Here is a 26,399-nt window from a genome sequence, read left to right as displayed (position 1 = left end):
GTTCCAGCAGAAAAGGCCGTCTCCAAGTGTCCTGTGCCTTCCCACTCCGCCTCCATGCAAGTCACCTCGCTGCAAGCAAACCGCCTCCTGGGTGAGTTAGGACACAGCCGTGTGTGCTGTGAAACCCGGCCCGTCCCAGACTCAGGAACAGATCCCCATGCGGAGAATCCCGCTGAACCGCGGTGGTGGTTTCTCGGGGCTGCAGATGGGAACCAGCCGGCGGCCAGGGCGCTGTGTGCCACGCTGGGCAGGGAGCGGAGAGGAGCTGCTGATCTTGCCCCAGGACCCAGGCAGCCCAGGCCCCCAGATTCATGGTAGGCTGCTCCTTTCAAAATCCCCTGTGTGGTCCTCTCCCTCCCCCACATCCTCGGTCTCCTCCCGTGGAACTCTGGGAGGGAGGCCTCTTAGTCCCCCATAGCCTGGTCCCCTACCACACTCAGTGACTGTGAGCTACAGGACCCTGTTAGGTGAATATGACCGTCCCGCTCAAGTATTTAGGTGTGACGTGTCCTCTCTGCAGAGCCCTCTCAAATGGCGTCAGGGAGAGATGGACAGGTGGGACCGCAGCAAATGCGTGGGCACCTGGGGACCCCAGGACAAGCACGCCCAGTATTTGTGGCACTGTCCCACCAGCACTTCCAGAGGCGCACTTGTTCGGGACAGAAGAAGCTGACGAGACCACGTCAGACGTGATGTTTGGAGTCTGCCTCTGCCGAGCGGTGCCCTGTGAACACGGTCAGGAGTCTGCTTCTTCTAAGGTTCTTGCCTGAGCAGCAAATCGGGGAGGAAAAGACCTGCATGGGCACTGCACTCCCCCGAAGTGGTTTGGGAACGCCAGTCACAGCAGCCAGCGTAAAGCGCTTTGCGAACCACAGACCCCTGTCCTGGAAGAGATGGCGCGGATGCCGTTACTCGGTCATGCCCAGATCACCTGGCCAAGGCTGCCACCCCGGCTGTCCAGACTCCAGCCAATCCCTGCTGCTGCCGCCCCTAATCGTGCATATTCATGATTAGTATTCATATTCATGATCAACCTTCATATTCATGACTGGCCTTCTGGCTTCTCCCCTGCTCAGCCCCAGCCTCAGACACAGCCCTGCGTTTGAGACCCAGCGGACAGAGCAGCCGGCAGCTCCTGTCCTGGGGCCTCCTTCCGGCCCCTTCCCAGAGCCTTGCCCACGCCCCGGGATCACTGGAACCTGCTGGCTCCTATGAGACCCTCAAAGGCTTCCCAGCACTACAGAAGCACCCGGAGAAATGCCAGCCAGCTGTACCAGGAGTCCCTGCTGCTCAGGTGAGCTGGTCTTGGCCACCTGCTGGGCAGCCAGGGCAGGTGGCGGGGAAGGGCAGCCTGGCTTGCATGCGACCAAGGGGCCAAGTCCCATCCCGCTTGGCGGTCCTTTGGGATGGACGCAGAAGCCCCCTTCCCCAGGTTCTTGCGCAGCTGGGGTGGCCAGCTCGGCAGGTGCCCGGAGAGAGCCAGCCCTACCTGCTTCTGAACCGGGGGGCCGAGTCCAGAGGTCTGTTCCCAGCCTGGCTGTTGTCGCTGGCCAAACCCAAAGACACGCTCCATCTGTTTCCGTTAACTCAATCAGCCATGTCCAGAGAGAGAAGACACGCTCCGTCTTAATAAATGGGGTGTCTGTGGGGGAAGGCTTCGGGCCAGCTGCACTGGGGCATCTGTTCAGAGGCAATACTTACTTATAAAGGTGGGTTAGATCCTCCGTGAACGCAGAGAACCTGGACAAAATTCTCCTCTGAGTGAGCGAGGCCGTCTAAATTAGAGAAAAGCAGAAGAACTGCTTTCTCCTCTGTTTTCTTTAAAGTACATCATTGGTCAAATAGCCAGAACAGAATACTCATGTGTCCTCCTGAAAAGCTGCATTAAGAGTGACCTGTTGGTGGTTACCAGGAATAAATACTGATCCCTGCTGAAAAATTCTCCTGGGCAGTAACTGTTTCCCCACATAAATTTGTCTAGCTTGTTTCTCGTTGTTAGAAATCGGCCACTGTTAGGTCAGACCACAAATAAGTCCAAGCGGCAAGGCCAGGAGGGGTCTCTGGGGGGGCAGAGTTTGGTTTCTGATTTCGCATCTACAGTTTGGGGGCAAGGAGGGGCCGGTCTCCAAGGCCAGCCCATTCCTTTGGTGCGCCTCACAAGGCACTGCTCTGCCACCGAAGATGCTGTTTTGAGGAACTGTTATAAGCCCCTCTTATCTCCTCCTATGACGTCTTCTGAAAGTATCTTTGATCCTAAAAAAAACCCTTCTCTGTCACGGACCCACCGCAGAACCAGACCCAGTTCCCCTCCCCAGCCCCGCGTTCCCCCCCACACACACATTTCCACTAACCGGCTTTCCTTCCGTGCCCCGGATGGCAGCGTCAACGCCGACGAACCAGGGGACAGCAGTGACCCAGAGCAGATCTTCCAGAACCTACAGTTCCAGAAAGACCTCATGGCTAACATCCGCTGCCGACCCTGGACCATGGGGCAGAAGCTGAGGGCGCTGAGGTGAGGCCTGCACGGCAGCTGCTGGCGACGGCACGTTTGCGTCCCCCGAACCACCCGCCTCACCCTGGACACGGGTGTGGGGACCCGTGGGCCTTGGGCCGGGGGCTTGGGACCTGACTCGAGAGGGCTGGGGTGTGTGTGTGTGTTGGAGGGAACTTTTTGGTTTTCTATCTCCTTTTCAAACACCTGATTTTAGTGCCGTGTCCAGAGGTGAACAATACAACCACGCTCACTCAAGACAGGCATATAATCCAAATGAAAATAAATGCTGTTTTTACCTGCTTGGTAAAATTTCCCTCGGGCAGGGAAAGTGTCCTGGGAAACCGGGTCCCTGTAATAGTAAGAGCCATACTGGTGGGGGGTGGGGGGTTCTGTCGAGATTACAGTGAAGGGCTGCCCAGTGGACGACAGATCCAAACAGTGCCGCTACCAAGCGCTAGCTGTGTGGCGCGGGCTAGTTCCCTTCATTTCTCTGAGTGCCGGATCCTTTTTCTTTGCAGTTGAAGTGACGGGGAGAGTGGTACTGGCCTCCTGCCTGCGGCAGGGTGCTTCTGAAGGCTCAGAAATCCCTGGCAGCCCCCGACCCACCGAGGCAGAGCTCGGGGGGCGCTCAGGCTGAGTCCTCTGCATGCTGTACAGTTCGGGGTCCCCGGTAGCAGTTCAGGGCTTCAGCGTCATAAAGCACCCGGGCAGCACTTGGCCTTGCAGTGTCTGTCGTGCCGAGCGTGGCGGTCGTCCCTGGAGCAAGCAGTGCCAGAGGACGGTGGCGGGGCTCACCGCACAGGGAGCGAGCAGCGGGGTCTGAACCAGCAGCGCCGCTGCCGCCGCGTGAGGCGGTCGCTCCTGGAGAAACAGCACACCACCTGCTCCCTGGGGCCGTCCAGACACCACCAGCCCCCCTCCCCGTGCCGGCCACGCAGCCACGCCCACCCCATCTCCACCCAGGCTCCGTCCTTCCGGTCTGAGCAGAGGTGCAGCCGGTGGGGTTGTGTCCGTCGTTTGTGCTCTCAGAAGTTCCCAGTCCACCTTGTGCCTGTTAGCAGCTTGCCTCACTTCTCTGTCCCTCCCTCCCTCCCTCCCTCCCTCCCTCCCTCCCTCCGAGTGAAGGCAGCCTTTACAGATGAGAAGGCCCCAGTGGTGGGAGGTGTTTGTGGCTCACCCCAGGACACACAGCCTCTGAGGGCCGGGCTGGCGGCTCGGGCCAGGGCTCCCCGGGCCCAGCCCCCGTGGTCTGTTCTGCTGAACCCCACCAGAGTTAGCAAGGGCGCACCTCACCTCTCCAAACGGCCGTGTCCTATACGGAATTCTGAAAATCCCACCGGAGTACTGACGGTGGGGGCCATCTGAACAGTAGGAGGTTCATTAAGCTTTTTCGCTCTGCGGGGCCGACCAGAGCAATGCACTTTCCATCAGAGCCCTTGAGGAGCAAAGGAGCAGAGCGGGCCGTGCATGCCGAGGCCTGGCCGCGGTGCTCAGGTGGCCAGCACCAACGTCACACTCTCTGAGAGCGTCTCACCCTCTGAGCACCTGCTGTCTCACCCTTGTCCCCCCCCCACGTCTCCTCTCTGGCCAAGGCTCTTCCTGGAGCCTCTGCAGATGGGGCCCGGAGCACTGAACCCCAACTGCTTGGGGACCAGGGAGACAGCCAACACAGACAAAAGCGGGACCTCTAGCTGTGAGTCAGGGCAGCGGATGCCCACCGGGGGCGGTGCGGCGCGTGTGTGTGTGTGTGTGTGTGTGTGTGTGTGTACGTGTGTGTGCACCTGCACCTTCTCAGGAAACCAGTGGTCAGCACCAGCCCCCCCGCTACCATGGTTCCCGACTCACCCCCCAGTCCCAGCACTCGCCGACCCCGCACGCTCTCGGTTACTGTGGATTCAGGGTCTTGCTTCTCTGCGGGCGGGTGGGCTCCGCGAGGCATCCATAGGCCATCACACTTGACCCAAGCGCGGCTGCAGAAAATGGGTGTGGGAAACGCGTGATGCATGACTGTGTAAGGCCTCTCTCTGTCTTCTAGATGCTGTGCGGTGAGGCCCTGTTTGTGGAGGGGGGTCTGCTGGTTCCTTGTGCCTCTCAGGGGAGGCCTCGGCACCAGGGGCACTGCCAGGACCTGCCTGGGACGCACAGGCAGGAACCCCCTGGCACGGGAGCCGGGGACTAACAGAGTGAACGACTCACACAGAGGGCGTCCCCTCCGATAATGAGAATCACCTCGGCGTAGTGTCCGATGAGGTCACCTGGGTGGTGACGTCTGGCTCTAAGAGTCTTGGGTGTGGGTCTGTCCCGTGGCAGTGACCTGTGTTCCGTGACCCGTTGTTCACTCAGGCATGGTTTCACCACCGAGCGCAGTGAATCCAGCCCCTTCCTGAGGGCCGGCCGTTTCTCCGAGAGGCACCAGGTCGGCTCACCAGGGGGGTCCGGTCAGTCAGAGGGGCAGTGTTTCGTGTGGGTGTGTGCACACAGCATCCGCGCTCCAGTGAGGCAGGCACCACCCTCTCCTCGAGGCCGATTCTCTGAAGTCAGGTCTGACTTTCTCTGCTGGAGCACTGAGTGCAGGAGGCAGGGGGCCGAGGTCAGGGGGAGGGGCCGAGGCGCCAGTGTCTGCAAGCAGGGTGCCCAGTGAAGGGCTCCTGCCGGCATCCGGAGCTAGGGAAGGGCTTGAAGAAATTCGTAGTAGTGTGGTGATGGCCACGGGGCGGGGGCGAAAAGGGAAAAGGGAGGGTAAGTGGGATGGAAGGGGACCTGACTTGGGGGGTGCACACTCAGTACAGCACACGGGGTGAAGCTTATATAATTTTATCCATCGATGCCACCCCCAAAACCGTAAAAATATATTTAAGAGATGTTGTTGTAGCTGATTTGGGTGTTAATCATTTTGCAGGAATTAGTTCATTGAAATGGTGAAGAAAATCTGTTTTCCCAGTTTCATTAAGAAGTAATGGACGCGCCTCACTGTATAAGTTTAAGGCACACAGCGTGGTGATTTGGTTTCCACATATTACAAAGTGATCGTCACGATAGGTTCAGCCAACAGCCGTCACCTCCTTACTGCCACACAGAAAACCTCCTTCTGACTAGCACTCCTGGGGTTCACTGTGCTGACGGCTCTCCTGCGCTCCCTTCAGCAGGGGGACTGCCGTCTCCCGGCGGCACCAGGCTGCACCAGGCTGCACCTGGCGTCCCCGGTCCTGGCTCCATAAAGAAAAGTTTGCAGCTGTGACCACCCCTCCCAACCCTCCTCCACCTCTGCTGACCCCCAGTCTGAGCTCTGAGAAGGCGCTTTCTCGAGGAGTTGCCCGGTCACCCAAAGCCCAGATGAGAGATTGGCATGGCGCCACCTTCCCGGGAACGGTCCTGTGTTGTCGGGCCACCTGCTGAACATTCACACCCTTTGTGACGATTGTCAGGGCAGTAAAACTGTGCTCACCGTCAGATCTGTCTTTTCTCAGGCAAGCGAAGGAGATCGTGCTGAAGTTTGAAGGGAGGCTGACCAGGACTCGGGGCTACCAGGCTGCAGGGGCAGAGGTAAGTAGCACCCCCTGGGCCCCAGCAGGCCCCAGCAGGCCTCAGCAGGCGGCACCTGCATGTGCACCTTGCGTGAGCACCTGCGCGACCCCGCACCTGGACTACAGTCCCAGGTGCCGTCTCCTGCCAGCTGTGTGACCTGGGGGAGCCCGTGCTCAGAAGCGGGTCCCGTCCACGGAGAGAGTGACCGCCCGCCCTCCTGACTCGGTCCCGCCCACACGTGCAGACTGTGGTCTCCGTCACCACGAGGAAGGCACAGACCCGCCCAGCACTTGGCTTGTGACACAGCGTGGAGGGGCTTGTGTCTCATTTTCCCCATAGTGGGGAAAATGCCCCACTCACAAGTAAACCTCAGTGTATATTGCTGTTTATAAAAACATTCCATCATTTTCATAACTGTCTAAAGAACAAAGAAAAAATTATATCTCCCTCTGTGACTCCCTACTTCTCAACTGAGTGGGTATCTTTTTAAAAATCTCCTGTTTCAGCCATTCACTAGTGAATGTCTAATTTCACATCAGACTAATTACAGGCCACAAACATTTTGTCTCCTCTCACCGACCGTACTAACGAGGGCTTCTCCACGTTGCCGCACGGTTTTTCTCTGAACGTTCGGTGATGCTTTTGCCATGGAGACCCGGTGCAGGTCTTGAGAGAAGCATGGCGCTGTTTCCCACACCTTCCGGAATCCTGGCCACCAACAGACTACGCTTCTTGGTCCCCTCTGCCTCTGCAGGCCCCCGTGGGTGCAGCCGCTGCAGGCTGTCCCCGCTGAGTCCGGGCCTGGGTCCTACGCGGCCGCCCCGGAGGCAGCGGGCAGGGCTTTGGTCTGTTCCTCAGTGAAGTGCTCACCCACCCGGTGCTGTAGTTAAAGTGCACCCCCAGCACCACGGACTGAATTCTGAATTCTGTTTCTTGCAAAATGAGGACACCAAATCCCCCCAAAAAGAAAGTAACTTTTTCCCAGGGGGACAGAACAGGATAGAGGTGGAGCCAGGGCTCAGTCTCAGGTCTCTGTGCTGCCACCTGAGTGCTTCTCACGGTGGGGACATTACGGTGGCCCTGAGCCTCCAGTGCCCCCAACCCAGACCCTCCCCAGAGGCCGTGTGAGCCCCGGCTCTGGGGCACGGGGGCCGAGGAGGGGGGACAGCTGGTCTTCCCTCTGGGCCGCAGCAGACAGCACGGGGACAGTGCAAAGCAGGACGAGGGGGCAGGAGCGACCTGGGAGAGGGGCCGAAGCCACTGCTGGGCCCGTGGCGGGCGGCAGGCTGTGTCCGTGGGGCGGAGAAGTCAAGTGCTGCGGTGGTCATCGGGGGAGGGGTGGCGGCACGGGACCGGGTCTGGGGTCAAGAGCAGAGTGCTTGTGTCCTCCAAACCTGGACGCAGCTCTGACTGTCGCTCAGCAGCAGCAGCAGCCGTGCTGGCCTCGGCAGACATGTGCGGGTGCAGAGCGGTGCTGTGGTGCGTGTCTGTCCGTGCTGCCCGGTCGTCGGCATGCTGTGGTCACACCGTGGCCCTTCCTGCCGCCGTGCCGTCCGGTGCTGGCTGTGCAGGGACATGGCCCTGCCAGGGCCGGGTCAGGGCGCAGGGCCTGCTGTGTCCTCCTGCTACAGAAACCACAGACCTGCGGACCTGCAGCAGCTGCGCCTCACACGTGAAGTCCTGACTGACAGCATCAGACGTGGGTCTGCGGGTGCCTCCCCCATGCAGGGCTGGGGCCCAAAGTCGTTGCCAGGACAACGAGGGAGCGCAGTGACTCTGTCCCTGTCCCTTCCCCCAGCTCTGGCGGAAGTTTGCTCGTCTGGCCTGTAACTTCGCGGTGATCTTCATCCCCTGGGAGACGCGGATCAAGAAAATTGAGAGTGAGTTGGCGCTTGGTGGGGAGGCGGGCGGGCGGCCCGGCCTCACACGGTGCAGCGGGGGCACTGGGCCCCGAGGTGCCGCTCCAGGCTGGACACCGGACAGCGGGGACGGGAGACTCGGTGTCTGCCCCACCCTCCACGGACAGTCCACAACCCTCTGCGACTCTGCTGTCCCGTCGGTTCATTCATTAGCCACAACGCAGACCCTGAAGGGTCGCGTGAAAACTGTGTGGGTGAGCAAGAGGGTAAACTGGGCCGTTCCAAAACAAAAGCACAGAAAGTTGCATTGTCACGGGTTTTGCCCCCTTCTCTGCAGGGGTCCCCTGGGCCTACATAGTTCCACGGGGTCCCCCAGCCCCTCTGGGGCAGCGGCTGGCCGAGGGGTGTTCAAGCCCAACCCTGAGTTCAGAGTGTGGCCGACCTGGGCGGCCACTCATTCCCGAGGGTGGGGCAGGTGAGACTCCACTGAGAGCACCCGGTACTCAGTCCCCCCTTCCCTCCAACCCCCACTGCTTCCTCCGGAGTGTTCTTTCCCCTACCCCCGCCGAGTGGCACTCGTCCTGACCCCTCCTCACCTCTGCTTCCCGGACCCCTGACCTCAGGCGAAGAGGCTTCTGCAGAGTTACCCGCCCTGCGACCTCCCGACCTAGGGAGCAGTCAGGCAGCGCGGGACACGTTCAACGTGGGAAAATCCACTTGATGGAACAATAAAGGGGGGTTTTACTCATTTATATAGAAGAGTGTGGTTGCACGTAAAAAACTGGCTTGTAATACGTGGAAAACTCCAGCTGCTCACTTGGGGAGACGCCAGGTGCACAGAAAGTGCACAAAATCGAATTGCGGTGACGGCTGTGGTGTGACGGTCGGTGTAGGGCGTCCAGGGGAGGTGGCGCGGTTTCCTGTTCTCCTGCTTTACCGTGATGCGCACAAACAGGATTTGAAACCAGTTCAAGGTGGGAAAACTCTGCCCGTGCCAGGAGGTCCCCAGAACATCACCCACACCCTCATCTGACCTGTCTGTGGCCCCCCTTTTCTCAACAGAGAGTTGGTTTTACTGTAAAAGGAGATTAGATGTATAGAAAAGTTGTCAAGAGACTTTCCATAACCTCTTCACCCGAACGTTACCATTAAGATTATTTATCATGAAATTAAGGAAAGAGAATCCTTCCAACAATCCTTGAGATCCTCAAAACTATGCAAAATAAAGACACGTGAGATCTTCACAAGAGGCCAATAGTTCGGAATACACGTGGAATGTGGATTCGGTGAAAGTATTTTAGATGAACGTGTCCCCGTGGAGACTGTGTAATTAGGGGATTTTCCTGCGTAAACAACCGGTATTTATTAACGAGCATCTCGTCCACAGCCGAGTCAGGGAACGCCTTTTTGGTAAGAGAGATCGCCGTGTTGCCGATCTACGGAGAACTTCTCGTCCTGTGGGCGTGTAAGGGGACCTGTGGGCTCTTTCTCATCTTTCTCCAGGTCATTTTGGGTCCGGGGTCGCCTCCTACTTCATCTTCTTGAGATGGCTGTTTGGGATCAACATCGTGCTCGCGATCATGACAGGAGCTTTTATTGTCGTCCCGGAGGTAAGTAAGGACCGTCTGGCAAATCCTATGTCTTCAAATTGGGGAAAAAGAATCCTTAGGAAAATTCCCTGGCATTCTCAAAATGCCAAATAAAAAAGACGCACAAAGTATCTGTTTTAGAGAAAAAAAGTGCCGTCTGTTAAAAAGGCCCCTAGGGCACCGCCGTCCCAGGGCCTCCCTCCACATCCTGCAGGAGGTCGGTGCGCGGAGCCCGGGCGCCTGGCGTGCGTCCGGAGAGTCGGTGTGCTGGGCGTGGGGCCTCACCATCCCCCACCCCCCCAGGCTGTGCCGGGCACTGGGACTGTGTGCACACCTCGTGGGGCCCAGGTCCCAGCACAGCTTGATGCACAGATTCCGAAACTCAGCTCCGTGCAGTTGTGTGTTGGAAAACACTGTTCTGAGTTGGGGTTTTTTTTTTTCCAACCACTTAGAAGCCATTCTCAGCTCAAGGGCCATATGAAAGGAGATGAGAGGCTGGATTTGGTCTGTGGGCCAGTTTGTGGACACCCTGTTAAAATACCATCTATTTCTCAACGAAACCTTATATTCAAAAAGTAAACAGGGAAAAAGAGTAAAGGGGGCCATTTCCTTCTCCACTGGAGAAGGGCAGGGACCTCAACAGCCCGCCCGCAGAAGCCCCCTCCAGCCCGGAGGGAGGACCCTGAGGCAGGCTCTGGTCAGGCAAAAGGAAAACCGGGCCACGGTGACTGATTCTCCGTCGGTGAGGATGGAGCCGACGTCCGCCCTGGAGGTGTTCACGGCCCTTCTCTCCTCCCTGCCCAGCTCGTTGCAGGCCAGCCCTTCGGGAGCACGGCCAGCAAGAGCGTCCCCGAGGCCCAGGTGGCTTCAGCCCGAGACCTGGACACCGTCTGGTCCCTGGGGGTGAGGCTGGGCACGGCCACATGCGTGTCGGGAGGGAGGGAGGGAGGGAGCCAGGCCTGACGCCGGGTGTCTGTCTCCGCAGGGCTACCTCCAGTACTCGGTCCTCTTCTACGGCTACTACGGCCGGGCTCGCCGGATCGGGAGAGCCGGCTACCGGCTGCCCCTGGCCTACTTCCTGGTGGGCATGGCCGTGTTCGCTTACAGCTTCATCATCCTTTTAAAAAAGTACGGCCGCTCGGGGTCTCAAAACAGGTGTCGGGAATGACGTGTGAGATCTCGTTCAAGCTCGTCCATAACTCCGTCTGCACAGGCGCCACTGCGCCCACTGTGCAGGCCTGAGGGCCTGAGCCTGCCTGGCCCAGCGCTCACTGAACACCACTGCTCCGTGCCCAGCCCCGGGCTGGCCCTGGGGAGACTAGTCGAGGGCTCAGCCGCTGGTGTGGCTGTGGACAGTGGAGGGGCAGCCTGCCCTCTGTGGGCAGAGCTCCCCCGAGACTGATTAGCCCACAGGAAAGCATTTTCTTCCACACACACAGCTGCACCCGGTGGGCTGGGCTGGGCTGGACCCCGGGGCCCACGCACTTCAGTGACCTCCTGGCCACCACAGTGGGGGGCCTTTTGTCAAAGGGCGTCACCCAGCAACAGGCCATTTCCATTTTCACTTCCACGTTGATCAGAGGGGCCGCAGGTGGGGCTGAACCGGCGGGTGCCCCGACTCACGCAGAGGCGCGGCAGGGACAGTGGCAGCCCCCGGTGGGCAGCCTGTTCCCGGCACTGTCCTCACGTGACCGGCTGTGGGCCCTCTTTCCCAGGATGGCTAAGAACTCCCGCACCAGCCTCGCCAGCGCCTCCAGCGAAAACTACACCTTCTGCTGGCGGGTGTTCTGCGCCTGGGACTACCTCATCGGGAACCCAGAGGCCGCGGAGAGCAAGGCCGCTGCCATCGTGAACAGCATCAGGGTGAGTGGCGCTGTGTCGGCGGCTGTGGGGGTGGCGGTGGGGGGAGGTTTGGGGTGCAGAGTCTGGGCTCTCCCAGCCCAGCGACTTCAGCTCAGACCTGGGGGAGAATGCGCCCCGACCCACCCTCCATCCAGCCCAGCACAGGGAGAAAATGTCGGACCTTCTGTTTTTTAATTTCATTTCTCAAGTTTCAGTTTTGTTTTTATTTAATTGGCATCATGGATTGCTACTGCATCGCACACAGAACACTCGTAAATGAGTAAGCTTTGTGCGTGTGAACTTAGGAAGCCAGTGCCGTCTTTAAAGCGCTCGGAGGCCGGGCCCTCCTGAGCCGGCAGGCAGGTAAATGCTGTGCCCTTTTGAGGCAAACAGTTTTCGGATCATTTCCGATTTCTGAATTGTCCGTTCCTCCGTCTCTCCTCTTCCCAGTCCCCAGTGTCCGCTTTTACTCATTTATTATCTGAAGCCTGGACACCAACCGAATCCCGTAGTGAGGTCGGGACTCTGATGGGCTCGCGATGTAAAATCCTGGGTGGGCAGTGTCTGACCGTGACCTGCGCCTGCAGACTCACGACTCACGGTGGTGCCTGTGCGTCTTTCCCCAAGGAGGCCATCCTGGAGGAGCAGGAGAAGAAGAAGAGCAAGAACCTGTGCGTACCGGGACTCCGTGAGCCGCGCACAGATGCGCGGCTTTAACCCGGCCCAGGAGCTGCCGGGCGGGCGCTCTGCTCTGTCTTCCTTTCGCACGCTGTCAGCCACCTCTTCCTTCCCCTGGGAATCTCCCCCCCCCCCCGCCCCGGGATGTGATGCGTGGCAACCCCGTGGTTTTCCGCACCAGTGTTTGGGAGCAGGTCCTTCCTCCCTGGGCCCGGCCACAGGGGGCGGGTTGGAAGCTGACCAGCTCACTGTTCTTTCCCGTGGATAATGGGAGGCGGTTTTAGCGCCAGGGGCTACTTCGCTCAATTGAGCAGAGACTAGTTGTGTGTAGCAACGTCCCTGCAAAGTCAGAGGATTCAGATAGTTTCCTGGTTTTGGTGACACACCCACCAAGGTGACTGACTTCTCAGGCCTGAAGTTCTCGGGGTCTTGAAGGCCACCTTGGTGAGGGCGGGGCCCTTCAGCCGGAGGACCGATGTCGTGGAAGGGCTGTCCCGGAGAAGGGGCACTGTCCCCAGGACCCGTGTGCCCATCCGCCGTCCCGACACGGCCTTGCCCCCAGGTGCCGTCCTCACGTCTGCCTCGCTCCACAGGGCGGTGACCATCTGCCTGAGGGTGGTCGCCAACATCCTGGTGGTCCTCTCGCTGGCCGGGAGCATCTACCTCATCTACTTCGTGGTGGACCGGTCCCAGAGGCTCGAGCAGTCCCAGAGGGAGCTGACGCTCTGGGAGAAGAACGAGGTACCGCACTCGGTGGCCTCCCTGCCCCCGCTCCCTTGGCGTTTCTCCGTGGGCGGGCTGCAGACTCTGCCAGGGGGCTCGGCCGAATGCCGCTGCCCGGCTCCGTGGGGGCAGGAGTAGAGTCAGAAACAGCTCCGAGCAGGTGCTCGTCCTTCACCTTTGAATTTCTCGCCGTGCTCTGCTTTTCCCGTGTGGCATTTCCTCAATGACACGTTCCCAGAAACTGACCCCACGGCAGGCCTGCGTCACGGCCGCATTGGGGGCCAGCGCCAGTGCCCCCGCTGAGCCCACCCAGGGCCGCGCAGTAGCCCCCACAGCCCCACGCACGGGCAGGGCCTCCCGGCCCAGCTCCACACCTGCGGCTTCCCTCCGTCACTGTGAAGGAAGTCACCAGGGGGAGGCTACGAACAGTTGTGTCACTCTCAGCATTTGTGACCGCACCTGTGTCCCCAGCGCTCGGCCCAGTGTGGAGGCTGAAAGGCAGAAATGGCCCGCGTGCTGCCTGGCGGGCCTCACCGGTGCCGGCAGAGGGCTGGTGCCGGGGGCGTCAGCGCGCGGTGTGGGGGTGACGCGGTCCTGCTGGTGTACCCTCAGAGCTCGGTAGTTTTTCCCAGTCTGAGGCCACGCGGATGATCCCCACCGTCCCTCTGTCCACCCCGTGTCACCTCAGCGGTTGCGTGGGTGTGGGCATGTGTTCGGAAAGGCGGGTTTCTGAAAGGAAAACCAGAGCCGTTTCTGGAGCTCACAGCGCCGTGCGCCTGCTGCAGCCCCCCTGCGTCGGCCGTGAGTGTGGACGGACCGGGGCAGGCCTGCCCTCCGACTCCGACCTTCCCGGTACAGAGGGAGCAGCAGTGTCCTCGCGGCCGCCCCTTCGCTCTGCTTGACAGTGGCAGGAGGTGGCCGTAAGGAACACGGCCACTGGGAGCTGGCAGCCGCGGCAGTGAACGGCGCGCAGGGGTGTGTCCGGTTGGAGGAGGTCCCCTTGGCGGAATGAACCCAGGACACAAAGGGGACGTCAGGCTGAGGGCCGTGCTGTGGCCCTCGGGGCCTCACGGGCAGCACTCTCTCGGCAGGTGAGCGTGGTGGTCTCCCTGGTGACCATGCTGGCGCCGTCCGCCTTCGACCTCATCTCGGCCTTGGAGAGGTACCACCCAAGGACCACACTGCGCTTCCAGCTGGCAAGGTGCTGTGCGTCGCCCTGTGGAAAATGCCCCAGTGTGGGTCCCCTCGCGGTCCCCCAGCGGGAAGCCAGGGTCCTCAAGATCCAGGGTTTGGTTCACTGGCCCCAAAACTTAGCACAGAACTTCCATGTGGGTGCCTCTCAAGGCCAGCAGGGGGCACCGGGGAGACGGGGGAGGAGGGGGCAGAGAGACAGGGAGGTGGGGCATGAGGAAGGAGCAGATGGGGAAAGCGGGCACCAGAGAGAGGACCAAGATGGCAGAGCAGACGCCTGGCCTCTCCCTGCTGCGTCCTCCGTGGCTGGTGGGGGGGGGGTGTGGAGATGGGTGGGAACCGTGTGCTTTTCCAAATGGAGACTGATGGAAAGCTCGGTCTCTAATTTCCAAAGAGCTGCTTGGGGATGAGGGGTCAGCGCAGACCTGACCCACAGCGGTCCCGGGATCCACGCTGTGGGGGTCAGAGCAGCTGCCACTTTCCGTTTCTAGCGCCGGCTTCTTCCCTGTCTACCTGCAAACCCCCTTCCCTCAGGTCTTCTTACCTGCAGGTTAAGCCAGGAGGTTTGGGGAGGAGTGATAGACTGGGCCCCGCGCACCAGCCCCAGCCCACCAGGCCTGTGCTGGTCGCGCAGTGTCCCCTGTGACTCGAGCTCCTGCTGCAGAGCCAGCCTCCCACGGCCCCTGTGGGGAGCGGGTCCCTCTTCCGGAGCGGGCCGGTGCTTCCTGTAGGCTCATGGCTGCAGGTTTTGCGGGCGATGCGACCTCTGTTTTACCAGCCAAGCTCTGAGGCTGCAGTGGCAATTTGACCTCTCAGGAACCAGAGGGTGTGGCCAGGTCCCTCACCACTTTATATACAAAATATGGGCAAATGTAGCACTGGACACAGAGGCCGTAATCTGCCACCCTCTGGAGCCACCTGCCACTGCAGAGGAGGAAGAACAGGAGCAGAAAGAGCCAGGGCCTGCAGAACCCCCGCACGCAGGGCCTTTCCGGGGTGATCGGGGGCTGTGTCTGGGCACCTGGTCTCCCCAGCTGCTCCCCGAGTCCTGGAGCGGAGCGTGCAGCGCCGTCCGGTGGGGGAGTCCCTGCTGTCCCTGCGTTGGGTCTGACAGCAGCGCCCAACTGCACAGAGGGGCCTCGTCACTCATACTCTGAACTAGAGACGCGGGCATCGAGTTCTGGTGACAAGGGCAAGACAGACTACCTTTCTTTTTAAATCCTCACCGGAGGGTATGTTTATTGATGTTAGAGACAGAGGAAGGGAGAGAGAGAGAGAGGAACATCGATCGGTCGCCTCCCACACACACTCTGCCCGGGGATGGAACCCAAAACCTTTTCTCCTGCACAGGACGCAGCTCCAACCAGCTGAGCCAGCAGCCGGGGCAGGGTGCGTTCCCTTAGCCCGCAGACCCGCCAGCCCGCCCTGTGCCTTTTACCCAGGCACAGGGGCCGGTCCTGGGGGTGGCACGGCAGGGCCTGCAGCCTGCGGCTCTCCCCTGAACCAGTGCTCACGCGGTTTGCTGGGGTCCTGGCATGGCACCAAAAGCAGTCTTTTCAGGGGGCCACAGGGGACACGGGCTGCCCTGCCTGCTCTCTGCTCGACCCTGCGCACAGGCGTCAGCTCCGCACCCAAGGAAGGGGGGCAGCGGGGAGATGGGGTTCTCGGAGTTGGAGTTCGGCCTCTTCTCTGTGGGATGGAGCTGCCTCTCTCTTCCCTGCGTTGGTGCTGGCTTTGCTCAGCGTGCTGGGCACCCAGCAGTGCGGGCCACAGCGCAGCCCCCTGGGAGGTGGGCGCCCCAGTCCCTGACCCCTCGGTTGAGGGAGCAGGGCGGGCTCTGGGTGCTGTATTTTGGGCGTGCGCCCAGGGTGGCAGCCACTGGGTTAGCATTGCTGTGACAGCCACTCCTCCATGGTGGCGGGTCTGGAACCACCGGCTTCTGCGGTCTTGTCTCTCAGGGTCCTGGTGCTGTACCTGGGGAACCTCTACAGCCTGATCATTGCGCTGCTGGACAAGGTCAACAGCATGAGCACCGAGGTGAGTGGCCGCCTGAGGCAGCAGCCGCCTGCCCGCCCACTGCCACACACACAGACGGACACACCGACACATGCAGAGACAGGCACGCACAGACAGACAGACGCATGCACAGACACCCCTGCAAGACGGACACACACCAGGGTGGTGGTCATTGTCATCGACGTCACTGCCTGCGTCTGCTCTCCCTGTGTTGCCTGTGGGCTTCTCAAGGCGAGAGGAAAATCAGCCCCGTTCTCAAGGTGAACGAACCGAGGCCTGGGCTGGTGGCGAGGAAGTGACCGTGGTGGGACCAGAGCGTGTGCGGGTCTCTGGACGGCGACTCTCCCCGTCTGCTGTCCCGTTGCCGTGGGCGCCACCAGCAGACGCTGTTGACACCTCTCGCAGCCGATGAGCAGGCCGAGGCTCGGAGAACAGAGCCGCACCAGCACTGAACGCCAGGGGCGTGAGGCAGAAGAGGGGACAGTGGCAGCTGGGCGTCCAGGCTGGGACTTGGGGGCCCAGACGGGGCCCTGACCTGCCCCTCACCGGCTGAGGGGCTTCGGACGTGACTTCAGGGGGCTGAGCTTAGCCCCCACGCGTGCTCGCCCGACAGGGTGGGGGTGAGGAGACGTGACCTGTCTTACCCAGAACGCAGTCAGACGGCTGCCGAGAACCGCTCAATGCCGTGCCTCCCGGCTCCTTGTTCCGGCGCTGGGGCCGAGTCTGGTCTGGGGGCCCTTCTGCCCTGCTGGAGAGGCAGAGATGGGGACGGAGGGACAGAGGTCTTGAGGGGGTTATCCCTGAGCAGGGCACCGATGTCCTTGTACCCACGGCGGCCACGAGCATGTGGACAACCTTCATCCTTCCCTCCCTCCCTCCACAGGAAGCTGCTGCCAAAACCAATACCAGCCACTGGCTGGATGCCACTCCCGTCTTTGCCGGCAGGCCAGTCCCCGCAGGGGGAAAGTGGTCCACGCCGGGGCCGGGGAGAAACAGCACATGGGCCTTGGCATCGGCCGGCGTCCTGGCTTCCACCTGGGCCCCCTCCGCGGCCAACCAGACCACCGCCGACGCCCCGCAGGACCAGTGCTGGGAAACCTACGTGGGGCAGGTGCTCCCCTCCCCCTGCGAGGCCTTCCCGGCCCCGTCTGCCCCCGACTCCTGCAGCCCTCCCCAGTGTCACTGTCCCTCGTTTATAGAGAAGGACAGTGAGGTCCACCCATGGTGCCGGGCTCTCCCGGTCTCCACGTCAGTGACAGTGACAATCAGAGGCTCACGTCAGGTTGCCTGGTCAGCTGGGCCCCGTTCTGAGTACTTAGGCCTCAGGAGAACCCTACCGTTACCATCGTTATAGGTGCAGGTGAGGAAACCGAGGCACAAGAGGTTGAATGGCTTGTCCAAGGACACAGAGAGGACAGGCACCTGCCCCGGGCGCTGCTCCGACCCCGTCTTCCACGCACTGCTTCACACAGAGCCTCAACCCTGAGCTCTGGGCCCCGAAACTGATCCACAGGCCTCATGAGCGCCTGCTGCTGAGACCCACAGACCTCAGGCTTCTCCTGCTTCCATGCACCCACCACGGATGTCAAAACCCGAAGGAGCCCATGTTCACGGAGCCCCATTATGTGGCAGGAGTGCATTAGACAGGCCAGGGCCTCCGGCCCCCAGGAGTGAACAGCTGGGGACCTGAAGGGAGAGGGGGGCAGGGTGGGGCCGGGCCTGGTGCACCGAGGGCACATGCGTTTCAGGAGATGCTGAAGCTGTCCATCATCGACATGATCTTCACCGTGGCCAGCGTCCTGCTCATCGACTTCTTCCGGGGCCTCTTCGTCCGGTACCTCAGTGACTACTGCTGCTGGGACCTGGAGAGCAAGTTCGTAAGTGAGAGGCTGCCCTTTCGGGGAAGCCTGAGTGGCCAGACCCGTCCTGTCCTGGCCTCTGGGTGGGCGGGGGGCAGGTGTGAGGGACGAGGGAGAGACTGGACAGAGCCGAATCCCCGCCTCGCTCTGCCCAGCCAAGGGCGGTCCCCACGTGTCCCTGCGAGCCAAGCAACTCCCGGTGATGAGCTGCCCGTGCGTGCTTCTCTTGCAGCCGGAGTACGGGGAGTTCAAGATCGCGGAGAACGTGCTGCACCTGGTCTACAACCAGGGCATGATCTGGTGGGTGTCGCCGCCCCTTCCTGGCCTTGCTCAGAGCTCCTTCCGCCAGGGCTTCTCCCTAAGTCTGGCAGGACGTGGCCGTGACAAACCCAGTTCCCGCCCAGTTCCCGCCAGCTGACCCGGCCCTTCACTCCCAAAACTCTCTCGCCTTGGACGGTCCACGCTTTTATTTATGAACGGGGAAATCCCCTCATTTCCCCAGCCCCACCTTCCAGGTCTGCAGACTTTGGGCAGTTACCTCCTCTTTTGTGATTGCCAAATATTAAATGAGGTAAAATGCGTGAGGTCAAGCGGGAAATGTATTAGCCCTCATCACAGACAAGTGGAGAGCCGGCAGTGGTGGTAGTCTGTGATTCACCTCGCCACCAGGAGAGGGCGCTCCCTTCCTCAGCAGGTGTGAGGAGAAAGACGAAGAGGGTATTTGAAAGGACAGCTACTCTCCTGCAGAAGAGACTTGCTCTGTCTGTGGAAGGTGGAAGGTCGGGGGCCCAGACCCTGGGGGGGGCTTCCCCAGTTCTTTAGGTGCAGGCAGGGTGTAGGCCCCAGGGTCTCAGAACCACGGCAGCATGAAGAGAACGCGTCCTCACTGGCGCCCCCCTCGGTTGCAGGATGGGGTCCTTCTTCTCCCCGTGTCTCCCTGCCTTCAACGTCCTCAAACTGGTTGGGCTCATGTACCTGAGAAGCTGGGCCGTGCTCACCTGCAACGTGCCCCACCAGCAGGTGTTCCGGGCGTCCAGGTGAGTGGGACCCCGCCCGTGTCACCGGGAGAACTTACCGCGCAGGCCTCATCCGCAGTAAGTTGCACGCCTGGGCGTCCCCCAGCAGGGCTCCCAGCGCCCCGCCCGTCCCCCGGGGCACCTCCTCCAGGAAGCTGTCCTGGGGTCGCGCTCTCGGAAGTGGTTGCCACTCCGCACACCACGCTTTGAGAGACTGAGGGGTCCCGGAGTGCAGCAGTCCCCTCGAAAGTGCGCTCTCTCAGAAACCCGCCGAGACATGGTCGGGAAAGAGCACGGGAGTGTGACCAGCACCCAGATCGGGAACGACAGGCTGTCCCAGAGAGGCCCTGGCCCTCTGGGGTGCCCTCAATGGCGACCTGGCAGCACCCCTCGTTCCGCCAGGGCTCCCTTTCTGAGGGTGGAGTTGCCCTCGCAGCCTTGCCTGGTTTCTGGCTTCTCTCCCTCATGTCTCTGAGGACAGGGCCCCAGGGCCTGCATCCGTGCCGAGGGTGGGCGCAGGGCTTGTTCCCAGCTCCCGGGCCTTCTCCTCGGTGCCTTTTGCTGGGAGACACCCAGGCGTGCACCAGCTGGGTCGTGGGGCGTGCGCTTGTTCACACTTAGCCAGACCGCAAGCAGAGGTTTCCTGCGTGGTCGCGCCCTGGACCCTCCTGCAGCATTATGGGAGGGGCCCGTTGCCCGACCACCGAAGCAACGCTTGTGTTCCCCCTGTGGTTATTTCAGTTTGAGGAGCTCAGGACACAGTTCAAACACGTTAATTCCAGCTCATCAAGCTCAATTACTTTATTCTGACATAATAGTTGTCATGTGGATTTCTACTGTGGAGTTTCGTGCTTTTTGACCACGACCGAGTGAGATCTGCACAGTGTGTGTGTGGTGGGTGTGGGTTCACCTAGTAGAAAGAGAGAGGCTTCACCCGTTAGCCCTCGCCAGCCCGCCACGTTCTGTGCGTTCTGGTATTTCTCTCCTTGTCCAAACCGTGGGACTAAAGACCAAGGTGAAGGAGCTAGCGGAGAGTCCCCACAGGGATGGACACCCATGCCTTCTGCAGACTCGAGCGCCCGCTCGGGCCCAGGGGCCTCAGTGAGCAGAGCGCTTCCCCTGAGCAGCCGGGAGCAGGCAGGGTGAGAGGCAAGAGAGGCGAGAACTGTAGGTGAAGGAGCCCAGCCTCCCTGAGACACCAGCAATGAGTTCGAGGTGTGGACAGGGCGGGGAGCCCCCGGGTAAGGACCCAGGTCGGGGGAAGAGAGGTTCTAGGGATTTTCCATGAACTCAGCTTCTCCGGTGACGGCCATGGGTTTGCCTCTCCCTCGGTTCCAGGTGGGCAGGTGCTCAGGTGATGTGCAGGGAACGGGCCAGTCGGGCTGGGCGGCCCGTGACCCTGTGACAGACCCCCTCCTAGACTGCGGGGGCAGACACCTCCTCTGTGGAGCAAGGCAGGTTTCCATGTCCATGCTCCAGGCGTAGGTCACTGGCGCCTGGCCACGAGGGACCTCAGTGCCCAGCCGCCGGCATCTTGCAGGTCCAACAACTTCTACCTGGCCACACTGCTGTTCATGCTCTTCCTCTGCATGCTGCCCACCATGTTCGCCGTCGTGCGGTACAGGCCGTCTGCGCACTGCGGGCCCTTCAGGCAAGTGCTCACGTCCGCCCCTGCCCGCCCCGCGTGGGGCCGTCCTCCCCCTGCTCACAGAGCAGGGCCCCGGGCCAGCGCGCTCCTTGGGAGCGGGCTTCCCTCCACTGTGCCCGTCTGGGCACCACTCACAGAGGTGCAGCCCGCGCGGAGCCGGAAAGGACAGCGGCCTTGCTCCGGCACCAGAAGAAGCTTCTTCCTGCCCAGTCCGCCCCTTCCAGGACGCGGAAGGTTTTTACTGAATGATCGTCCCCATCGTTCTTCCCATTGTCACGCGTTGGGGCAGAAACCCCTCGAGTGAAGGCCACCGAGCACGTACCCGTCCCGATCCGCTTACGGAACGTGTGCCATTTAGAGTGTGCGTTCGTGTGCACTGTGAGAAGACGCACACACCTGTGCCTCCGACCCACCTTCACAGCTGCGTGTTAACTGGGTGACCCCGCAGGCCACTGCCGGGGCGACGCTGCCTGTCCTTTACGTCCGGGCGTGGGCTCCCACTTGGGATCTGACTTCGAGGAGTGCACGCCAGCCAGCCAGGAGCCACGGTTCTCTCTCTCTCTCTCTCTCTCTCTCTCTCTCTCTCTCAGCGGACAGGAGAAGATGTACGACATCGTTTCAGAAACGATCGAGAGGGACTTCCCCGCCTGGTTCAGCTCCGTGGCCGGGCACGTCAGCAGCCCCGTGGTGGTCCTGCCCGCAGTGCTGCTGCTCTTGTGAGTGCCACACACGCCCCCGCACCGGCCCTGGGGGTCGCCGCATGTTTGGCCAGCTAGGGAGCGCTGCTTCCCAACAGCCACATGAAGTCAGTGAGTCTGCACGTCACTCACGGGCCCCGAGGACCTAAGCAGGGACTGCGGACAGGCAGGAGCCACAGCGTGGCTGATGTGTCCGCTGTGAGGGGTCAAAAGGCATCACCACCGTCTGGTTCCCCAGAAGGCCGGGCGGGCCCCTCACAGTGCAGCCGGGCAGCTTCCGCCGGCTGCGGGTTCCCAGACGCAGTGCTACGGGCCCAGTAGACCGTAAACGCCGGTCCCGTCTTCGTGCCTCCCTCACCACCGAGACCCGGGCGGGATCCCGGCCAAGGGGGGGTTGCCGTGAAAAGCAAGGCAAGGACAGGAAAGCAGCCCCGTCCCAGCGCTCACGGGCTGAGGACTGCTGAGACCTTCGGTGCTCGCGAGGGGGAGGGGCTGGCCCCCAGGTAGCCTGGGATCCCGTCTGCTGCCACCCACCGGCCGAGGCGCGCTGAGCGCCCTGTGCTGTTCTGCCCCAGCATGCTCATCTACTACCTGCAGAGCATCGCGCGGTCCCTGAAGCTCACCAACCACCAGCTCAAAATGCAGATCCAGAATGCAAGTATTGCGTCTTTGCGGTCGTGCGCGTGTGTGTCGGCCACGTGCCGGGACCCGCCAGCAGGGGGCGCTAGTGAGGTCTCCGCGTTTTTCCACCTCAGGGCTCTAGGCTGCCTGGTAGGGGGCAAGGCCCCTCCTGCTCCCTCCCAGGATCCCCCAGAGTCATTTCTAAGAAGCGCCCCCCCAGGCTCTGGGATGGCGCCCACCTTCCCAGGAACGAGACTGCCTGTGCTTTCTGATGCCCGGGCACTTCAGCTCCAGCTGTAGCCGTGCCCGGTGCTCTGAGTGTGGGCTGTGCTGCCGAGGAGGGGAAGGGAGAGGGGCCCAAAGGCCACGTCTGGGGCCAGAGGCCGCCCTTGTCATATCGTCCATTCCAGTGGTCCTCACCCAGTCTCCCCTCTGGGCCTCCGACCTGCGCCCTCAGAACAGTCAGGGGGCGCCCAGCCCTCCCCTGCCCCTCCACAGTCCCCCTCCGCCCCGCACACCCCCGGGGCAGCACCAGGGCCGGGCGAGGGAGGCACGGGTGTCCCCTCCGAGGAGGCCCGGACTCTCCAGGTCGCACGCAGCCGTGCGCGGTGCCGTAAATGCGGCCCTGGCTGCCTCCCTGGCCTCGCCCCGTGGTGGCCATCTCGGGTGGCAAAGGGCGTTTTGGGTAAAAGACGTGTCTCCCGTGGGGGCACTTTACAATTTGTCGTCATTGTATGGGGCCAGTCGCTCGGCTTCCAGGCCTGAGCCCGCGCACGCTGTCCCCCGGGGGCCGTGTCCCTGCCGCCCCGGCCGCGGGTGGGAGCAGTGCTGCCCGCGTCACTTCCCCCAGCAGCAGTGTTCGTGAGCACTTCCTGCTACACACCAGCACACGTGTGATCGTCGTTTGTGTTCTAGGCAAGGTCGGAAGATAAGAGAAAGGTCGCCCAGAAGGCGGGAGGTGAGTGATGGTCTGTGGCGGCCGGGCATCTAGAAACAGCAGCGGGAGGCGCCAGCAGGAAGTCACCACGAACTGCGGTCCCGCTGTCTGTGGGCACACTGAAATAAGACCTAGGGGTACAAGGGCGGTTTAAGTCTAAGATTTCTACGTTATACCCAGGCCTGTGGCTAAAACACGTCTGAAATCAGGAGATTTTGAAGTAGGAGAGAAATGGCAGCAAAAAACCCCGGAGAAACCCTGTAAGAATGTAGGCGAAGGTCTTGTTCACTCGCGCGCACTTCTGTCCGCGCCCCATTTCTTCCCTGTGCCCCCATCAGTCCTCAGGGAGGATTCCACACCCGAGACACGTCCCCTCCCGTGGTCTCCAGCTGCACCCAGAGCTCAGAGGGGAGAGGAGACACACCCCAGGGACAGCGGGACTTAGGAGCCAAAGTCTGGTGGCCTGAGAGCTGCAGACCGACTCTCTGGTCTGCTTTGCTTCTGAGCTGATTGGAGGGGGCCGCTCCACGGTGGGCGGAGGCCTCAGGGTCCTGAGTCCCGTGGGCTGTGCAGGGACAGTCCCGTGGAAAGAGCCTGCAGCCCCCAGGGGGAAAGCCCACTCCGCTCTCATGGTCCAGTGCTATGTCCTGAGGCAGCTCGAGGGCTTCGTCGGGGTAACGGTGGACCTGTCCGGTGTCTGCTTTCCAGTCCAGGCCACATACTTTTTTCCAGAACGCCCTGCGACCTGTTTCCAGAAATCCGTAACTGGCACAGAAGCTTTATTTCTCCGTTGCACATTTCTGTTTCTGGGAGATCCAGAGCTCGGGTGCTGGGGAAGCACCCCTTTGCCTCCTGGGGCTCCCGGCGGTGCACCTACAAAACCTGGGGTCGGCCTGGCCCCTCTTGCAGTACCTTCCCGCCCGGGCTTTCTGTGCCTTCGGAGACGTTTGCTGCCCCGGGGTCGGTGTGTCTGCCGGTGCCGGCCCTTGCTAGTTGAACCAGCTGCTGGAAGTCAGGCACCCTTGCAGCTACGCAGGCCTGAACGCGCCAGCCCGAGGCATGTTCTCAGAGCCCTCCCTCTTTCTGCAGCCCGAATCCAAACCCAGGAGGAAAGCGCCAAGAGGCTTGCAAAGGACAGTGACCTCAGTAGCCAGCTGTCCCTGACTCGCTCGGTGACGCCCCAGAGCAACGGCCACGTGGTCAGTTTCCACTCATCAAGCAGCAGGAGTGGCAGGGTGGGGACGGTCACCCGGCCCATGCCCCGGAGTCCCCGGCCCGGGCCCGGCAGCCCCAGCTCGCCCCTTCCTGGCATCTCCAGACTCCGGCCGGCACGGGACGCCAGCCGGTGAGCATGCAGAGTGGCGGCACCTGCCTCTTGGACGGGGCCACAGCGCTGGCCTGATACTGTGGTTCTGGGCTGGGCACGTCGTCAGCAAGATCCTGTCTGCTACGCGGGGCCACAGGGTTTGTCTCTCTGGCTGTTGTGAGAGAGCCACGCCCCCACCTGGTGCTCCCACCACACTCGGGCAGGAGAGGGTGTCCGCGTGGCACAGTGGAAGCAGTGCAGATAAAACACAGCCGGGGGGGTGTAAACACAATGACCCAGGCCACAGAGGACCGCGCTGTATGCGAGGTCACCTACACGTCCCCGTGGGGCCCTGACGAGGACAAGGGGCCCCACCAGTCCCAGCAGGCTCTGGACAGCTGTGTGGCAGGGGCGTGAGGCGCGTGCTCCTAACACGTGCCCCACCGATGCCGGTCCCACTGTGTGCTCCTGGGACGTGCTAGCAAAGCCCCCTGTGCGCTCCCTGGAATTGCGTGGGGCCCCTCGTCTTGCAGGGCTCTGGGCGTTGCCGCAGAGAAGAGCCCTGGTCAGGGTCCCAGAGCCCCGGGCGTGTGGCCCCTGGGCACCCCGTAACACGTGTGTGGCCGCTCTGTCCCACAGGCACCCACGTGGTCCGTGTCCAGGAGACCGTCCCCAGAGCAGACCCCGCCCCCCGGTGACATTTACACAGCACGTGGAGGACGTTCACTCGGAGCCTCTTCTGCGAAAAGACTCGGGGGTCTCAGCCTTGGCGCCGCCTGCTCCCAGGCCCCGCGCCCCCAGGTACTATGTCGTTAGTGAGCGTGACTCCCACAGAGCCCACCCAGGACTCTGGCCCGAAGGACACTTCCAGACAGATGCCTTGGGGGACGGTGTGGAGAGGTGCACCAGGAACGTGCGGCCCTGCGTCGTGTCCTGGGCTGCCCAGCGGGCTCGCCCTGCGCTGCCGAGTGAGGACGAGGAGACACTGCGGGGAGGGCCGAGCTGCCGGCCTCCGCACCCGCGCTCCCAGGCAGACCTGCGCGGGGAGCCTCGCTTTCATGCTGGCCACAGGGCCGGGAGGCAGACCCCAGCTCCTGAGCACCAGGGGCGGGGACACCCCAAGTCTCGGAAGGACGTTTTGGGCGGCCGCCTCGGCAGGCCAGTGCAGGGGCAGAGGAGGCCGCGCCCCAGGCATTGCCAACACCTGCCGCACCCCGGGGGGCCCTCGGTCAAGCCCAAGTGCGAGCCGTCCCTCACAGACTCTGATTCCACGTCGGCGGCGTCCAGCAGCGGCCTGGACCAGTACCTGCAGGTTTCCCACAGACACGGCAGGGCCCCGAGGCGGGTGGGCCGCGTCGGCCGCAGGGAGGCCCCATGGAGGCAGGAGCTGACCGTGGACCCGACCGACCTGGTCTGTTCCAGCGTCTGACAGGTGCTTCTGGCATTGGGCTGGTGAGGGCGGGCCTCCCAGAGAGCCGGGGGGCCTGACGGCGGGCACCCCTTCTGGAGAGAGACACACGCTTGTGCCGGGTGGGGGGTGGGGTCTGAGGGCTTCAGGCTCCAGGGGACCCAGGACGGCAAACAGCCGGGGGGTCTATCAGTCTCCTGGTCGCTGACTTGTTCTCTCCCCCTGCCCACAGGCCCCCTCCCGGCCGCGGGGAGTTCCAGGAGGGCAGCACCCAGCTCGTGAGCCCGGAAAGGACAGAGCTGTCCCTCCCACTCCAGGCCATCTTCCCTCTCAGGGCTGCACCCTGTTCCCCGTCACCGTGGGGGTCACACAGCCCACCAGCCTGCACCCCTGCACCCCCGTTTCCGTGACAACCCGTCACTCCAGACTGTGCCTTTGCAGTCCCCTTCCCCTCCCCCTGAGGGCCTTGGGGACGGAGATGGTGTTCACTCCTTTGTCACAGGCACCTGAAAGACACTGTGGAACGTCCTTTTCTAATAGAGGTGTCCCCGGGAGTTCCATGACCAGGGTCCCCTACCCACACCCTTGGTTGGGGGTTGTGATGTCAAGCTCTCGGGGACACTGGACTGGAACGTGCTGGGAAGCTGGGCCCGGTCCCGGCCTGCAGGCGCGCCGTCTGTGCGAGGCGGGGAGGTCGTGAGGGTCGCCCCCACACCCTGCGTGGGACAGTGGGAAGGCCGGGACAGCACCCGTGCTAGCAGCGGCCTTGAAGGAAGTCTCGCAGGCCCAATCAGAGCCGGCGCTGCCCCACACGCGGCTCCACCCCCACCTCACTCCCAGGACTGCGGCGCGTGTCCCCGTCGTTCATGTCACACGTAGTAGACGTGTGTGAACATGCACGCATTGGCGTCCGCCGTGCGTTGCCCGTGTGAGTGCCCGTCCCACCCACGCACTGTGCGCCCACCCACGTCTGCCGGTCTGACAAAGGC

At 62.0% G+C, this 26,399-nt stretch overlaps 1 protein-coding gene across 1 annotated transcript; it reads left to right on the top strand.

The window, feature by feature from the left end:
* Positions 1-549: 549 nt before the first annotated feature.
* TMC3 (transmembrane channel like 3) lies at positions 550-26,170 on the top strand. Its single transcript, XM_037164198.2, has 24 exons — positions 550-758; positions 1,077-1,294; positions 2,381-2,512; positions 5,962-6,037; positions 7,818-7,899; positions 9,382-9,488; positions 10,272-10,370; positions 10,453-10,595; positions 11,183-11,330; positions 11,937-11,980; positions 12,581-12,728; positions 13,802-13,911; positions 15,860-15,938; positions 16,801-17,028; positions 17,666-17,794; positions 18,009-18,076; positions 18,685-18,813; positions 20,333-20,443; positions 21,031-21,156; positions 21,714-21,792; positions 22,675-22,717; positions 23,786-24,041; positions 24,642-25,434; positions 25,643-26,170. The coding sequence occupies exons 2-23, from the start codon at positions 1,212-1,214 to the stop codon at positions 25,429-25,431; spliced, it is 3,210 nt and encodes a 1,069-aa protein (XP_037020093.2). The 5' UTR covers positions 550-758; positions 1,077-1,211; the 3' UTR covers positions 25,432-25,434; positions 25,643-26,170.
* The last annotated feature ends 229 nt before the right edge of the window (positions 26,171-26,399 follow it).

Source organism: Artibeus jamaicensis, unplaced genomic scaffold (assembly GCF_021234435.1).
Source record: "Artibeus jamaicensis isolate MK-2021 breed Jamaican fruit bat unplaced genomic scaffold, CSHL_Jam_final scaffold_612, whole genome shotgun sequence".
NCBI lineage: Eukaryota > Metazoa > Chordata > Mammalia > Chiroptera > Phyllostomidae > Artibeus > Artibeus jamaicensis.
The sequence above is the reverse complement of the archived record's forward strand: the minus strand, read 5'-3'. Positions and strand labels throughout refer to the sequence as shown.